At 47.0% G+C, this 17,108-nt stretch overlaps 1 protein-coding gene across 2 annotated transcripts; it reads right to left on the bottom strand.

Annotated features, from left to right (window-relative positions):
- Positions 1 to 2,171: 2,171 nt before the first annotated feature.
- Positions 2,172 to 15,382, bottom strand: CTSE (cathepsin E). 2 transcript variants are annotated; one of them, XM_003999424.6, is made up of 9 exons: positions 15,190 to 15,377; positions 14,410 to 14,566; positions 13,705 to 13,822; positions 12,629 to 12,747; positions 9,665 to 9,864; positions 7,556 to 7,678; positions 6,240 to 6,381; positions 6,040 to 6,138; positions 2,172 to 2,966 (listed from the first exon to the last, which is right to left on the bottom strand). In XM_003999424.6, the coding sequence occupies exons 1-9, from the start codon at positions 15,255 to 15,257 to the stop codon at positions 2,802 to 2,804; spliced, it is 1,191 nt and encodes a 396-aa protein (XP_003999473.2). In that variant the 5' UTR covers positions 15,258 to 15,377; the 3' UTR covers positions 2,172 to 2,801. The 2 variants fall into 2 exon arrangements, with proteins under 2 accessions (XP_003999473.2, XP_006942982.3); XM_006942920.5 differs by lacking the exon at positions 6,240 to 6,381 and having other exon boundaries at positions 15,190 to 15,382.
- Positions 15,383 to 17,108: the final 1,726 nt, after the last annotated feature.

The raw sequence follows: 17,108 nt of genomic DNA on the forward strand, positions 1-17,108 counted from the left end.
AGAGAGAAAGAAAGAAAGAAAGAAAGAAAGAAAGAAAGAAAGAGAGAGAAAGAAAGGAAAAGATAAAAGAAAAACAAAACCAAAAAAGTGTGTGTGTGTGTATGTGTGTGTCTAGCTGTGCTCTACTTTGACCTCATGCTCACAGGGGAAGGAGAACTAACATTATGAGCTAAGTGCTTCCATCCAGGTAAACTCATTGACTCTTCCCCATAGCACTATGAGGTGGGCATCTCAGAGATACAAAGTGACCAGCCAAGGTCACCAAATTGATCCAGGGCAGGGCACAAATGTGAATCCGGAGTATCTGACTGTAAGCCTGGTGTGTTTTCCATGACCTCTGTGCCAAAAGCGACAGCCGGGATCTGTCCCACTTATCTTGAGGATCTTCGAGTGTCTCACTTAGCACCTGGCACAAAATAAATATTTATGGGATTGGATTGAATTAAACCCAAATGAACCCAATGTTCATTAAGGGAGGATTTGATCATTAAGTGGACACTATGCAGATGTTACAAGGAAAGAGCTGACTACGTAGAATCTGTTAAAGGAGCAGTTTAGGCACAAGTGTATTCAGAGTGATTCCTTTTTTGTAGGAAAAAAAATTCCTTCCCTATGGCTATCTCTGTTGTAAATACAAAGGAAAAGTCTGCATCAGACAGCTTCAGATAAAAAATGTTACTTATCTTTGAGGGGAAGGGTCACGGAGGACTTTCACATCATTTACAATAAAGGAAACCCTGAAGATACTTGCATTTTGCGAAAAAAAAAAAAGAACAAAAGGAAGGAAAAGAAAGACATGTTGTTTTTGGTGACAATAGATCCCACTGGAGTGGGGATGCAGCCAGGATTCACCCTGTCAGCTCCCTCAGCATGGGCCCTGGGGGGAGATGAAAAGGGTTCATTCAGAGCCCACCCCCTGCCCCCCATATCCTCTCCTTGTACTCTGAAATATTTTCTTTTGCAACAAACGTATGAGCACATGACCAGGAACGAGGAATCCTTGGGAAAATAGGCCCGGAACATCGCTTTGTGCTGGGGTCAAGTGAAAATTCACAGAAACTAATTTGAAGGGGTACCTGCTGGCCAAGGGTAACATGCTTGGAATATATAAAAAAAAAATGCAGTAAGTTGAAACACATTCACTATTCTGAAAGCCAGTAAACAAGGGGGAAAAGCCAAGTCAGCTTGCCTTTCCTATAGGAGCTGTACCTGATGGTAAACAAATGGTTTTGTTTGTTTGTTTGTTTTAAATTTTCTTTTTTTGAACGTCTATTTATTTTTGGGACAGAGAGAGACAGAGCATGAACGGGGGAGGGGCAGAGAGAGAGGGAGACACAGAATCGGAAACAGGCTCCAGGCTCTGAGCTGTCAGCCCAGAGCCCGACGCGGGGCTCGAACTCACGGACCGTGAGATCGTGACCTGGCTGAGGTTGGACGCTTAACCGACTGCGCCACCCAGGCGCCCCGTTTGTTTGTTTTTTTAAGTGTGGTTTGTTTTGTGTTTTAAATAGAAGAATGCTAGCTAACAAATACAGGAGGAAAAATAGAATTCGAAAAAAAAATCTGGGGGCGCCTGGGTGGCTCAGTCGGTTAAGCGTCCGACTTCAGCTCAGGTCACAATCTCACGGTCCGTGAGTTCGAGCCCCGCGTCGGGCTCTGGGCTGATGGCCCAGAGCCTGGAGCCTGCTTCCGATTCTGTGTCTCCCTCTCTCTCTGCTCCTCCCCCGTTCATGCTCTGTCTCTCTCTGTCTCAAAAATAAATAAATGTTAAAAAAAAATTAAAAAAAAAAAAGAAAAAAAAATCTGTTTTGCAGCCCTGATGATAGATAGCGTGGATCTAAGCAATGATCGTCAGTGGTTGCCGAAGCCTTTAGGTAAAATGCTGAAGGAAATCAGTGGTGGGTAGATGAGGCTAACAGCCCCAGAGCCAACTCGTCCGTCCAAACATGGTGAGCACAGAGGCGCCGGGCATTATCCGCCTCCTGCTGGGCGACAACGGGATGTACCCAGCACTATCCATGAAACACTCTCGCCACAAAACCAGGCCTCTAGAGTGAACTGCCATTTGATAGGAAAGGTGGGCTCAGAGAACCATGCTGGGCGACACTTCCCGATTTTACCCCGCACAGTTCAGAGTGTGGTCAACCCTGCACATGAAAAGAGACACAGCGTTCAAATAAATGCCGTTGGTGAACTTTATTTGCATCCTGATGCAGACAAGTCAGCTATGAAAATGACCCAACATTTCCTAGACAATAGACAACATTTGAACACTGATTGCGTATTTAAGAATAGTAGAAGGATTTATGGGTGAATCGTTGCAGTGATGATTTACGATATGATACCAAGAATTTGCCTCAGAATAATGCAGGTGTGTGGGCTGGAGAGAGGAGGAGAGGGGCTCCAGATAAAACAGGTCTGGCTACGTGCTGGTGGGTTATGAAAAGTGGCTGGGGTCCACAGGCATTTATTGTGCTATCGTCTCTGTTTGGGTACATGTTTGGAGATTTCCAAAAGAAAATGCTAGCAAAAAGCAATACAAAGTATGGGCATGCCACTTAATTCTTCCATCATGATGGTGGTGGAGGAGGTGTGGACGTGGGTGTGTGTGAAATGTGTGAAGCGTGTGAGTGGGTGTGTATGTTCTCATGCTCTATTTGGTCCCAATTCAAGTTGCGGCTTTGGAACAATTGCAGTGACTTTCTGACAGCTGTGAAGAATGCCCCAACCTCCCAGGCACAGCTGAATTTCTAAAGGGCATCAGGCAAGCAGGCAGGCAGACACATGGGCAAGGCCACTCCTTAGGGGACTGCCGGGGCCAGCCCAACACGGTTATTCCCACGATCAAAGACTGAATAAAACTGTCTAATGAAGACATCACCCAGGATCCAGAGGGGCCCAGCTGGGGGCTGGATGTCAAGACCTTGAAAGCCACTGCTGCAAAACTCCATTCCATCCACAAAGTCCTGGGGTTGGAAAAGAGATGTAAGTGACATGTAGGGAGAAAGGGAAGCAGTGCTGCCTGGAGGCTGTACTGTGCGGTAGTGGGGGCGACTGGCCCCGGACCGTTCCATACGGTCACCACTTTGGCTGGTTGGTTCTTCCTCCTGCTTCCTGCACCTCTACTTGTTTACTCTGCAAAGTGCCTGCATAGTTTCATACATGTGGGCCTGGGCTTCTAAGGTCTACAATTTTGCCAACTGTTCATCTGTTATACACGTCTCCCGCTCCCCCCCCCACCCCCCCCACCCCCGTTTGATAATCAGAAAAAGTGAAACTTTGTTGCCTGATGGGAAGAGCAAAAGGTTTGGCTTCAGAAGATGTTGGCTGGAGTTCTGCTTTCTTTGTGAACCTCAACTCAATTTTTTAAGGGAGAGATGTTACACTGCTATTTTGTGTTCTGGGAAGAATCCTTTTTTAGATATAAAGCAAGCAGGCATTCATTTTTCCACGAGAAGGGTATAACTTTCTCCAGTCTTATTTTTTTAGTTTGGCAAAGACTTGGGGTCTACCGAGCAGGTGTGGTCTTTCCAACAACCATTTGAGATTTGAGGTTGCTGATGAGGGTAGAGGAAATTCACAGAGGCCTTAAAGCACCTTCTTGAGAAGGTGGGGTGCCGGAGTCCTGAAGGGTGTATAGGCTGATGAATTTGGCACGGTTCAAATGTCTAGCTTATCCTCAGTTTGGGGTTCACAGTGACAGCTCCAGAATCCCTTTGTTGGAGATGCTTAGGGACTTGACATGAAGCTGTTTTCTAAAGCAAAACGTTTGCTTTTTTTAGTAGTGCAATTGCTGGATTGTAAGGTAGTTCTATTTTTAACTTTTTGAGGAAGCTCCATACAATTTTCCAGAGTGGCTGTACCAGTTTGCATTCTTACCACCAATGCAGAAGGGCTCCCCTTTCTCCACATCCTCGCCAACACTGTTGTTTCTGGTGTTGTTGATGTTAGCCATTCTGACAGGTGGGAGGTGCTATCTCATTGTGGTTTTGATTTGTATTTCCCTGTTGATCAGTGATGTTGAGCATCTTTTCATGTGTCAGTTGGCCATCTGGATGTCTTTGGAGAGATGTCTATTCATGTCTTCTGCCCATTTTTTAATTGGGTTATTTGTTTCCTGGGTGTTGAGTTTTAGAAGTTCTTTATATGTTTTGGATACTAATCCTTTATCAGATAGATCATTTGCAAATATCTTCCCCCTTTCTGTAGGTTGCCTTTTAGTTTTCTCGATTGTTTCCTTCACTGCAGAAGCTTTTTTATTTTGACGAGTTCCCAATAGTTTATTTTTGTTTTTCTTTCCCTGACCTTAGCAGACACATCTAGAAATAAGTTGCTAAGGCTGATGTCAAAGAGGTTACTGCCTGTGTTCTCCTCTAGGATTTTTATGCAATTATATTGCTAAGTATTTATCCAAAGAATACAAAAATACTAATTTAAAGGGATGTATGCACCCCAATGTTTATAGCAGCATTATCTACAATAGCCAAATTATGAAAACAGCCCGAGTGTCTGATGAATGGATAAAGAAAATGTGGAAAATGTGGTGTGTGTATATACATATACATATATGTATGTATATATATATGCATGTATATATATGTGTGTGTATATATATATATATTTATAATGGAATATTACTCAGCCATAAAAAGAATGAAATCTTACCATTTGCAATGACATGGATGGAGCTAGAGAGTTTTATGCTAAGTGAAATAAGTCAGTCAGAGAAAGACAAATACCATATGATTTCATTCATATGTGGGATTTAAGAAACAAAACAAACGAGCAATGGGGGAAAAAAAGAGAGAGAGGCAAACCAAGAAACTATAGAAAACCAACTGAAGGTTTGTTTAGCTTAACTATAGAAAACCAACTGATGGTTACCAGAAAGAGGGGAGGTGGGTGGGGAGATGAGAGAATTAGGTGATGGGGATTAAGGGGAGCACAGGGTATTGTATGGAAGTGTTGAATCATCGTACTCCATAGCTGAAACTAATATTACCCTGTACGTTAACTAACTGGGATTTATTTTTTTTAAGTTTTTAAAAAATTTATTTTGAGAGAGAGAAGGGGGTGGGGAGAGGCACAGAGAGGGAGAGAAAGCATCCCAAGGAGGCTCCGTGCTGTCAGCGCAGAGCCCGTCGCAGGGCTCGAACTCACAAACTGTGAGATCATGACCTGAGCTGAAATCAAGGCTTGGATGGTTAACCACCCAGGTGCCCCACGAACTGGAATTTAAATAAAAGCCCCCCCCCCCCAAAAAAAACACACCACCCCACATTTGTTTTCACTTGCATTGTCTGTTTCTATTTGGTGGCTTGGGGAAGCAGTTAATGGAGAACAAGATGTGGGGGGAGGTAAGTCCCCAAAGTCCTCTACACCTTAGCACCTCCATTCTGGTGCAATCACCCAGGTGCTGTGGGTGGCTCTTGGGTAAAGTTAGCGTGTTGAGTGTCACCAAGAACTCCATGTGATGTTGGAAATCTGGGCCAACGGTGGTGTGAAACGATCACAGATTTCCCCAGGAATTCCTTTTCTACCTCACTCTACCGACTTAGGAATCCACTGCGCAAAAGATACTTTCTTGTTTGAGAAGAATGTTAATCTGAATGTTAGAAGATATACCCTGATTCTGTACTCCCTCTCCACGCAGCTCAAATCTTGAGCCACATAACCTTCCGAGTCTCAGTATCCTCATCTATAGAATGGGATAATAATATCCAGTCTTGCTGGATGTTTGAGGGGATTAAACGTGGTCGGTTGAAAAGCCCTACGTGACAACGCCCGGAAACTTCACTACGTGGCTTGTACGAGGCTTGTTTCTGCTTCTCTGCAGGACAGGAAATGAGAGAGAACCAGCCGGTGGCCTTTCCACCACAGGCAGCTTTGTCCTTTCTAGAGGGGGCACTGCTGCTTCGACACAGGGTAAGATGGGAGGGGGGCTCAGGGTAAGTGCAGGCTACCGAAAAGAGGAAGTAGCAGGCTCCTCGTGGGGAAGGGACGGCCCTGTGACTTGCAGAATAAGGAAACAGTTCTTACCAGCAGGGTGTAGGCTGTCGGTTGGAGGGTGTAGGAGACTCCGTTGATGATGAAGGTGACATCCGGCATGACGTTGAGGTTGGCACACTCCACAGCATACTAAAACACAGCACAGAGGATCCACTTAGAGGCCTCCCACCTCCCAAGAGAGGGCCTAGTTCCCCTGCTCCCGCCTCCCCCCAACCCCGGCGGGCACTGACTTCTCCATCCATGGGCTCTGCCCCAATGGCCTTCTGCAGCTGCTTGATCTTGTCGGAGGGGCCCGTGATGAGGGAAGTCCCTGTGTCCACAATGGCCTGGCAGCCCTCAGAGCAGAACATCACTGTGCCTCCCACCTGGATTCTGAGGGCAAGGAAAATGTCGTGAGCCGCCCTCCCCACTCCCCCACCCCAGATTCCTCCTCCCCAGCCCTGAAGTCTCCCCAGCTGCTCTCATCCTCTACAGGCTCTCAAATACACACTCGTGATTTCCAGTTGACTGTCTTACACATGAGTGTTTCTCAATTTTTCTGTGGCTGATGCCCATGGCAGAAATACATGCACTCTCAGACCCAGTACACGCACCCACACACACACGAGAAATAAAAATAAAAAATGAAACAGTGCTCAACCTTAACATGCGAACTGCACTCTGATATTTTCTATTTTAGTCCAGTTCATGAAAAATGTACGTCATGATCCCCTAAAATGAGGTAGGTCATGACTCATAAATGGGTAAGTCCTTACGGTTTGAAAAACCCTCAGTAGACAGTGAACACCGAAGCTTTTTGCTGTTTATCCCTTGTGCCAAGCACATGGCCTCACCGCCCCTTGCAGGAGCTTATTCTTGGCTGAATTGAGACTTGCGTTTCTTTGAACTCCTGCACGGTCTAGTCCAGTGCTAGGTGTGTGACTGGCCACTGGTCCCACTTCCTTGGTTGCTCCATGCCCAGACAGACACACACGCACACACACACACACGTATGTATGCATGTATGTATGTCAAGACCCTGTCAATGTTACCTCCTTCATGAAACCCTTGCTTGAGGAGTTCTTCAGGTAGGAGCTGTCTTGCCCTGTCTGCCAAGGCCACTTTGGTGGCACATCTCATGGACCACGGTCCACCCTCCACTTCACCTGGTGGGGGTTTGTGTGTGTCTCTCATCTTCTGTACACACTCCATGGAGGCAAAATCTGAGTCCAGTTCACACCTGCACCCCCGTGTCACTCGCCCTTTGACCTATGTATTAATTAGCGTTAAATGAGCCCCGAGTAGTTGGCTGAGTGTTCGTATTGACTTGAGGGAGCACCACGTGTGCAAGGAGGGAAGCTGAAACTTGGTACCATGTGCCTGCCGCCCTGGAGACCGAGGCCCCTCTTGCACCCCCGCTCAGCCCCTCCATGCTTCTAGCCCTGCACAACGAGCCCCCAGCATCCTCTCCCAGGGACCAGCACTTTGATTCAGGTCAATTCAATTAACCCAATTTGAGTGGTGCCCATCCTGAGTTCTTCTGTCATACCATAACGAGAATACTCACACATCCAGTGCAATCTGCCAGTAGCCTTGCTTGGTGACCGGGACCCAGTTCAGATTCCCAGAGAAATGGGAATGGTCATAGCCTCCGAAAATCAGCTCGCTCCCCACACCACTTTCTGGGTCACTACATGGAAAGAAAGGCAGGCTGTCAGGGAAGGGCCACTGGAAAACCCCAGGAAAAAGCCTCAGCCAGTGCCCTATTTCTTGGTCTGATCACTCACACCAAGTACCTATAGAGGGGAAATATCAGCCTAGGCTTTGAGACCAGAGTTCCCCACTACTGCAAGGTGATTAGTCTGGATCTTTTCTGGCAAAAGGATAGAAACAGGTCTGCGTAATGATTTGTGAATGTTTTCTTCTTGGGTAAAAGGGCTAGGAAGGTGGGAAAGGGTGATGACAGCTCTGGTCATGCAACACTCACGCGGAACCAAGGCCAAGGCCTGAGGGGTGCACACACCATGTGACTTGAGGCACCCCCCAAAGCCTTTTCCCCCAAGTATCTTTCCCACTATTGTTTTGGTGGTGCCTGGTGCCTGGAGCTTCCGGGTTATTCTCTCCATCGTGTTAAGGTGAAGAGGCTAATGTGAATGCAACGTGACTTACTAGAGCTTGAAAACTTATTAATCTTCACCGATGTTGATTTTTCAGATTATGTTCTCGCACCTAACAGGATTCTGGGGAAATAGGACATGAAACTGATTCATTTTCAAGAGGAAAATGATCAGAAAAATACAAAACTCTGGGTGCTACAAGTCAGGGCGGTAAAGGGGAAGGGAACTGGGAATCCGTGAGCATCATAGAAAAGTGGTTTTAGTGGGGGTTTGGGGAAGAACTGTTTGTTGATGGCCTTTGTGCAGGGTACTGGGCAAAGAATGTTATCTGCTTAATCCTATTTATCTCTTACATCATCCTTGTGGCCATTTGAGGAAACTGAGGCTCAGGGCTTAAATCCAGATCAGTCAGACTGCAAAGCCTCTGCTATTTCCCATCCTAACCTTTGTCTCTCCCGGCTGGAAGGGAGCTGCTCAGGAACCTGTAAGGGAGCAGCAGAGATGTCTGGGCCACCTGCCGTCCCGCTCCCAGCTCTGCCCGGGCTGGTCCCAACTGCAGCCATGCAGTATAATAGAGGAAATTCAAGTCTCTCCACGTAGGAGTGGAGAAAAAGGGAAATGGGCTTACGCTAAAGCTGGGTCAGCTCAGACCAGATCTCACTGGGAGGGAGTCAGAAAGGTAAGAAATCTCCTTCCTATGTAGGGATGAAGGTTAGGTGAGCCTTTCCGGATCCCAGGCATGCGAGCCTTACGACCTTTTCCAACTACAGCAAGCAATTTAAAACAATTGTATAAATTGACCGTTTAAAACTGTACAGTTCACTGGTGTTCTAGATATTCACATTGTGGCGAGCCGGTCTTCAGAAGCTTTTCATCCTGCGCATGGAAACTCCATCCTCCTTGAACAATAACTTTCTAATCCCCACCCCCCTCCGTCCCTCGCACCTGGCAGCCTCCATCTTGGTTTCTGTCTCTCTGAATCTGACCCTGTGGGGAGCCTCATGCAAGTGGAATCATACAGTGCTTGCTTTCTGGCTTATTTCACTTAGCATAATGTCCTCAAGGTTCATCCATTTGTAGCTTGCGTTAGAATTTCCTTCCTTTTTCAGGCTGAGTGATATTCTATCGTATTTTATTAGTCCCTTAACATTTCATTATTTTATTGTCAGCTTACTTTCGAATTTTTTCCTGCATCTTACACCTGGAATCACGCTTCCTGAGGGCAGGGGCTGTCTTCCTTGTTTCATTGTGCTCCTGGTGCCCAGTATCACAGTCAGCACAGAATAGGAGCTTGATAAATATTTATTCATTGCATAAATGAGTAGTCAATCCCAGAGATTCCTCATATTAGCTCAGTGTGGTACAATTTACAAGGTGAGGCAAACCCCATTTCCTCAACATCCAGAGAGGGTAAACCCAAGGTCACACAGCTGGTAATAGGTCAAGAAAGAGATCCAAGCCGGGTACTTGACTACTAAGTCTGGTGCTCTTTTGACTGGACCGTGTTGTCTCCCTGTAGTCATAACTGACCTTAACCTTGGTGGGCTTGACGGGCCTACCTGCTCATGTACACAGAAAACATGGGTATGTCCACCAGGTTCTGTGCCATCATGTTGTCGAACACCGGGGTCACCCCTCCCACAGCCAAGGAGGGGTATCCCAGGCCCAGAATTCCATCAAACTCTGCGTTCACAAAGGTCTGGCCAGGCTCCGTGACACTCTCTCCAAATTGCTGGCCGACCACAAGCAGTCCTTCCACCTAATGGGAGAAAGCCCGAGAGAAAACTGCATGGGAGATCTTTGGCAAACAATCTCAGATTCCCGAATTCTCCCTCTGGCCTGAACAGAATTTTTCCCCCACCCAACTTTTCTTGATTCAATGGGCACAGTGATTTCACCACATTCTCACAACCTTATTTTTTTTATGTAAACTTTTAAAAGTTGCAGTGTAATACAGAAATCGTAAGTGGACAGTGCAGAGAATTTTCACAAACTGTACTCGCCCTTGTCAGCAAGCTCCCGAACGGGAAGCCCCTTCATGCACCCTGCAAATCACACACCCTGCAAATCATGGCGACTTTCCTCAAGAGTAACCCATCTCCTGGTTTCCCCACCTATACTGCCTTTGCCTCTTCTTGAGTTTTTGTATCAATGGAATCTTATAGGATGAATTCTTGTTTACATGGCTCCTGTCACTCAACATACTAGTGCAGTCTGTTGTAACTTTGCTCATTGCCACTAGTATTCCATGGTATGACTACATCATCATCATCCATTCTACCATGGATGGATATTTGGGTTGTTTTCGGTATTGACTATTGCTAACGGTAATGCTTGTACATGTCTTCTAGTGGACATGTTGGGTTTATGCTTAGGAGAAAACTGCTAGATAACAGGATATGTAAGTGTTTTGCCTGAGTAAATACTGACAATGAGTTTTCCAAAGTGATTGTACCAATTGACATTTCCCATACCAATGTTTGAGAGTCCCAGTTGCTTCAGATTCTCAATGACACTGGATATTACCTATCTTTTCCATTTTAGTCTTTTCGTGGATATGCAGTGGGTTATGTTGGGGTTTTAATTTGTATTTCCTAATACTAATGAAACTGAATATTTGGATAACCTCTTGTGTGAAGCGGGTTATCTGCATTTTTCTTATTGATTGGTAGGAATTTTTTATTCTGGGATCAAGCCCTTTTTTGGATAGATGTATTACAAATATCTTCTTCCAGACTTGGCTGGTGTTTTTCGGTGAGCAGAAGATATGAATTACGGTGTAGTCAAATCTATCATTTTTTCCCCTCTTTAATTAGTGGTTTTTGTAACATGTTGCAGAAACTTTTGCCTACCCTAAGGTCCTGAAGACATTTTCCTATGTTTTCTTCTAAAAGCTTTCTTATTTCACTTTTCATATTAACACCTACAATGTATCAGAAGGTTTGATGATGTGTGAGATAGGAGCCAAGATTCTTTTGTTTGTTGGTTGGTTATATGGAAATCCTAATGAGCTAGAACCATTTAATAAATACACTGTCATTTCCTCCACTGCACTGCAGTTTCATGTTCAACATAATTCAGAGTAGTTTCTTAATTTTGTCTTTTGTCCCGTTTGTCTATTTGCTTATCTTGTGCCAATACCACATTATCTCAATTACTAGAACTTCATAATAGGTCTTAATATTTACAGTGTGTTTCCTCATCTAGATGGTCTGAGTGTATTACATATCCATATAAATTTTAGAATTAGCTCATCAATTTCTAATAAAAATTGCCATTTTTTTGATTAACAGATCTATTGATCAATTTGAAAAAACTTTGACTTATCTATAATACTGAGTCATGAAATACTGAGTCATTTCAATTTATGTAGATCTTCCTTAGTCTCACTCAATAATGTTTTGTAGTGTATTTAGAATAGAGATCTTGAGGGGCACCTCGGTGGCTTAGTCGGTTAAGCCTCTGACTTCAGCTCAGGTCATGATCTCACAGTCCGTGAGTTCGAGCCCCGCGTCGGGCTCTGGGCTGATGGCTCAGAGCCTGGAGCCTGCTTCCGATTCTGTGTCTCCCTCTCTCTCTGACCCTCCCCCGCTCATGCTGTGTCTCTCTCTGTCTCAAAAATAAATAAATGTTAAAAAAAAAATTTAGAATAGAGATCTTGAAACATTTAACATTTTTGTTAAATTTATGTCTAGGTATTTGATGTTTCTGATGGTGTTATAAATAATGTCATTAAAGATCTATTTTCCAGGGGCACCCGGGTGGCTTAGTCGGTTAAGAGTCTGACTTTGGCTCAGGTCATGACCTCGCGATTTGTGAGTTTGAGCCCCACGTCCGGCTCTGTGCTGAGAGCTCAGAGCCTAGAGACTGCTTGGGATTTTGTGTCTCCCTGTCTCTTTGCCCCTTTCCCACTCACTTTCTGTCTCTATCTCTCAAAAATAAATAGGTTTTAAAAAATCTATTTTCCATGTTTTCCTGATATATAGAAATTCAAATCATTTTGTTCATTAATCTAGTATTCAGCAACTTTGTTAATTAATTATTAACCCCAATTGTCTGTAGATATTTTTGGATTTTTTTACATGTAGAATTTTGTCACGTGTGAATAATGACAGTGTAATTTCTTCCTTTGTAATCCTAATACCCTTAGTTTCTTTTTTCTTGTCTTACTGCACTGAGAGTAAGCATCTTGGACTCATTCTTTTTTTTTTTTTTTTTTCTTTGCCTTAACTCATTCTTGAAAGCCTGCCACCAGGCTTTCTGCCCTGTGCACTGTTTCTCTGTGGATTCCTCTTTGCTGCCTCTCTAGAACTCAGCACACTGAGCAGACTGGCCCACTGCCGTTATCTCAAACAGGAAATGCTACTCCCTCCTGGCCAGGCTTCCCCCTTTCCCTGGAGGCCAAATCCCTGTTTCCACCTCTTCCAGAGGCAGATCTGAAACTGTTCCCCTAACAGCTCTGCAAACTATTCTGTCCCCCAAGTTTCTGGCCAAAAGACAAAAGAGGAAGGAATTGTACTCACATAGACTTGGTCGGTTCCAATGATTCCAGACAAGCTCCCAGTCCCGTACTGAATGGAGAAATGATTCCCCAGCGCGCTGTATGTGTCGGACTGGGAAGGGTAGAACCTGGCATGTGTCTCTGGAAAAGCAAGGATGCTGCTCTTGCCTGGGACATCAGCTCACTGCCTCCGTCCCTGCCCTGATGCCACAGAGATGCAGGGTCTATTCCCTCAACTCCCCGATTGAGTGGGGGCCTCTAGAAAGGTTGCCCATGACCCTTCTTAGTTAGTTACTACATTCTCCTCTAGCCATATGTGGTGGCCTAAATGGAGAACAAATAATTGTCCCTGGGAAACGTGATTGCTCACAGTGACCTCATGAGGCACACCAAGATAAGCGTCATGTATCAGGCGCCATCAGAAGTCTCCACCAACTAGTATGGGTCAGAGCCTGGTATTCAAAAGAAACTCAGAGATAAATAAATACCATGCCGGGCAACTACTCTCAATTCCTTGCCTAACCTGTAGACACCCAATTTTGGGGTTTTCTGAGACATTGTGCCTCTAGAATTTATCCAGCACAGACTAAGACATCTTTCCTTAGCTCTTCCCTTTCCGACGCTAACAAAGACGTCTGAGTTACCTCCGGCCAAATAAACCCACCCCTAGATTGTGCCCCGTCAGCCCCACCTCTGATATCAAGCCCTCTTGAAGCAGGTGAATAGTCAGCACTAGAACCCAACCCATCGACCTGCCCAGAAACAGCCATTTGAACGGAACTTTCTCCCACATTCTTTCGGGTGTTCCAAAGGGAGCGAGTCATCGTGTGTTCAAAGATTTTTATCGACTTTGTATTTTCAGTGGCTGAGTTTTCCCCTATTAATTCGGGTCAGTATGAAAGTTGCTGGCCTGGATAGCAGTCAGATTTTAGCTCTGTCCCTGGCTCAGCCTTGTTTTCACCATAGGTGAAGGTCCCAGGGCGGACTCAGAGGTGGAGAGGGGAAGCTGGTGCAGCCTGGATGGCCACTTTCTGGAAATCAAGCTCCCTTCCCCCAGAGGGCCAGGCCATGGCTGCCATTGACCCTGGCCCTACTTACTGCAAGCTGGGCTCGTGCAGTACACGGAAGGGACCCAGAGGTTGGAGGAGCCAGTGTCAAAGATGACGGTGAAGTTCTGCGGTGGAGAGCCAATGGAGATGGAACCAAAGTATTCTGTCTACGGGGGAGGGAGGGAAGGAGGAGAGTGTAGGTGGTGGGAAAGGGGAAGGTGCTCACCAGGGGGCCTAGGGAGAGCTCTCCGGGGCCAGAGCCTGGGCTAGCACAGACTGGAGCTTACAGAGCCTCGGGAGTGGCAACAAAAGGGAGAAGGAGCAGAGAAGGGGCTATAAGGGAGACGATCAAATCAGCCTCTCAGCCCCTGCTTGTCTTTAGCTTTTGTTCGCATTATTCTTCATAATCACTCTACGAGCAAGGCAGAAGAGACGGTGATGCCTGTGTCCTGCAATCAGGGAAGGGAAGCCGGTGAAGGTTAAGTCATGTGTCCCAGGACATGCAGCAGGGCCCTTCTGACTGGCATGCTTGCCCTGCTCATCCCTTTTCTTTTGCAGAGAGCTCTACACGGTTGGGCGCACTGGGGCTTGCTCGGTCAAATCCACAGGGACCCAGGGGATCAGTCCCTATGGGTTATCCCAGAGGAGAAATCCACACTGACCTTCGGTGTTGCTGGCCGACACTGGCCATTCCCAAAGGCCAAGCCATCCTCCCACCTCCCCCATCCCCAGCCCCTGCCCCGGGACTCCTCACATCCATGTAGTTGATGAGGGGCTCGTTGGCACCCTGGCTCATCGTGCAGGCCTCGGTGTACTGGATCATGTCCAAATTCTGGGATTTCCAGAACTCAGGGAGCTGGCCCCGTGCCCGCAGCTTCTTCCGGAGGGACGGATGCCTCCTGAGGGGCACCCTGAGGACAAAGCCCCGTGTCAGGAGGAGATGCCTTTCTGCCTCCCACGGACCCTGCCCTCTCCCCACCCCATTTTTCCAGAGGCAAACTGGGAAATGACACAGGAGAAGTTCTGCAAGGCAGCATGCCAGAGTTTGGCCAGAATTGGTGCCCTCTCGGCCCCCGGCCTGTCAGTCTGATCTCTGCCTCCTGAAGATTCTTAGAATCTTAGACTTGAATTGGCCCTCCCTCTCACAGACAAGCTCTTTGAGATTTTCTAGGAAAATGTTCTGCAATTTTACATGAACCTTGTCAGGGGATGATATAAAAGGGCAGAAAAACTATTGGGGGGCAGCCATGGCCAGTCTTTCGAGCAAGTACTCGGTCTCGTGAGCGCCACACCAAGCTGCAGGTTCCTGCTCTTTGCTAACAAGAGAGGCTCCCTGGGCCTTGGGCAGCAGTTTCTGTCAGAGATGGAGGCAGAGGGCTGGCTTGTCGTGGGCTGGGGGTCAAGGCCAACACAAGATGGCCCTTAGTTTCTTCTCCTCTTCAATTCCCCGTCATCTTTCCTCTCCCAGGGCAGCCCTAGGCTTGAAGGCAGGGAGCTGCCCCAGCTGGACACAGTGCTAGGGACGTGGCCTCACCTGTGGAGTGTGTTTTGAGTCAGTCCCAAGTCCAGGAGCACCAGCAGCAAAAGAACGAGTGTTTTCATCGTGGGCCCAACCAGCAGCTTCTGCCTTGCTCTGTCGTGGCCTTCCTTGCCCCTTCTCTTTTCTTCTCTCCCACAGGCCGGTGGGGACCGAATCTCCTTAACTCTCAGATCTGCCCTGCCTTGCCCAGCCCAGCCTGAGGACCCAATGATAAGGCCTCTTGCGTCAATATCCGGGCCCCGGAACAAACACGGTGAGTTTAACAAGGCGTCTCTCTTCCTCCCCTCAGTTCCTTTCCCTCCTGCAGGGGCGGGCTGGGTCTGGAATGGGACTTGGGGGTCTGTGCACCCTCAAAGAGTAAGAGAACTGTGTAGGTTCAGCTTCTCTGCCAGTTTTTGGGGTCCTACCCTGCTCCCTAGAAACCCTGTATTTATTTATCACTTGAGAGAGCAGTGTGCCCCTGGACAGTGGAACCCATCTACTCACGTGTTACCACTAGTGGCCTGGCTGAGGACTCCCGGGGGTGGAACCTCAGTCATCACATTTGGGGCGACTCAAAATATCAATCAGGCTGTTTTCTATGTATTTCCTAGTCTCTCCTCACTCCTCCGGGAGCCTCGGGGGCAGCTGACCCTCCTTCAGTCCACTCTGAGGCAGAAACTTGCACTCCTCAAAGCCCCTAGAAAGGGAGATTGGGCTTGTGGGGCTAGTTTTTTGGACCCCAAGAACTTGATGAATCTGGAGCTACGGGGCGGAAAGAGGTTTGGAGAAGAATACAGGGGCGGCCCCGGAAGGGGCCTGGGAGGTACTAGACGCGGTGGGGCTGGGGGTCATGAGTCTGCAGCAGGTGTCTGTATTACTTTGCCTGGACTGCTATAACAACTTAGCACAGATTGGGTAACTTAACAGAAATTTATTTTCTGGTGATTCCGGAGGCTAGACGTCCAAGACTAAGGCATAGGCAGGGTTGGTTTTTCCGGAGACCTCTTTCCTTGACTTGTAGAGATGTCTACATATTCCCTCTTCACAAGATCTTTCCTCTGTGTGTGTCTGTGTCCTGATTTCCTCTTCTTATAAGTCATATTGGATTAGGACTCATCCTAAAGACCCCATTTTAACATAGTTCCCTCTTTAAAGGCCCTATCTCCAAATACAGTCGCACTCTGAGGTCCTGGAGGTTAAGAACTCACCCTAAGAATTTGGGGGGATACATTTCAGCCCATGACAGTGTCCAAAGACAGAAGGACCCTCAGTCTGTCATGTGGAGTAGGGGGTGGTGGGGTTCAGTGCTCAGTTACCCTGGCATGCCTAGCTATTGCTATGAACCATGTCTATGACCACCCCACCTCCTAAACGGAGGGCGGGCTTTATCTCCTTGAGTGAGGATGGAGGGCGGTGAGAAGAAACACCTTCCCCCGGCCATGACCCTGACCTAGGTTTATGGGACGCTCTGAACCAAGGCAGTAGAGGCCAACACCACCGTCACACTTACCAATACGTCCTACCTCTGGAGTAAAGGCAGGGGACCAGAGTTCAGGTCGCCAGTTAAGCCACAGCCAGCAATTTGGCAGGTGTCTTAACTGCTGCTATGAGTTCTGCTTTCCATCTCTGAAGCCCAAGAAGCAGACAAACTTGGGAATGTGGAGCTAAGCTGAGTCCTGCCGTGAGCTCCAAAAGTGTGAAAGGACATCAGAAGGACTTAGGGAACGGCCTGGACCCTTGAAACTCTGATCCCAAGGGAACAAAGCCTCTTTAGCATTTACTCCCGTGACAGTTCTCTTTGACCCATCATTGGGGAGGGACGTCTCTCCCCTACAAGGGCAGCATGAGCCAGAAGTGGCTAGAAGTTGAGATAATTTGTTGTGCTCTGTCATAGTTTGCCCATAACTGTCCAACCACTGGGAAGCTTAGTC

This window comes from Felis catus, chromosome F1 (genome assembly GCF_018350175.1).
Source record: "Felis catus isolate Fca126 chromosome F1, F.catus_Fca126_mat1.0, whole genome shotgun sequence".
Taxonomy (NCBI): domain Eukaryota; kingdom Metazoa; phylum Chordata; class Mammalia; order Carnivora; family Felidae; genus Felis; species Felis catus.

What these genes read in the sequence shown, in the direction of transcription:
- CTSE (XM_003999424.6), bottom strand. Translation starts at nt 15,257, where the DNA reads ATGAAAACACTCGTTCTTTTGCTGCTGGTGCTCCTGGACTTGGGACTG. An exon ending in CCCTCATCAACTACATGGAT is followed by an intron (nt 13,823 to 14,409) that starts GTGAGGAGTCCC and finishes CCTCCCCCGTAG; the next exon opens with ACAGAATACTTTGGTTCCAT. An exon ending in CAGAGCCCATGGATGGAGAA is followed by an intron (nt 6,139 to 6,239) that starts GTCAGTGCCCGC and finishes GCTGTGTTTTAG; the next exon opens with TATGCTGTGGAGTGTGCCAA.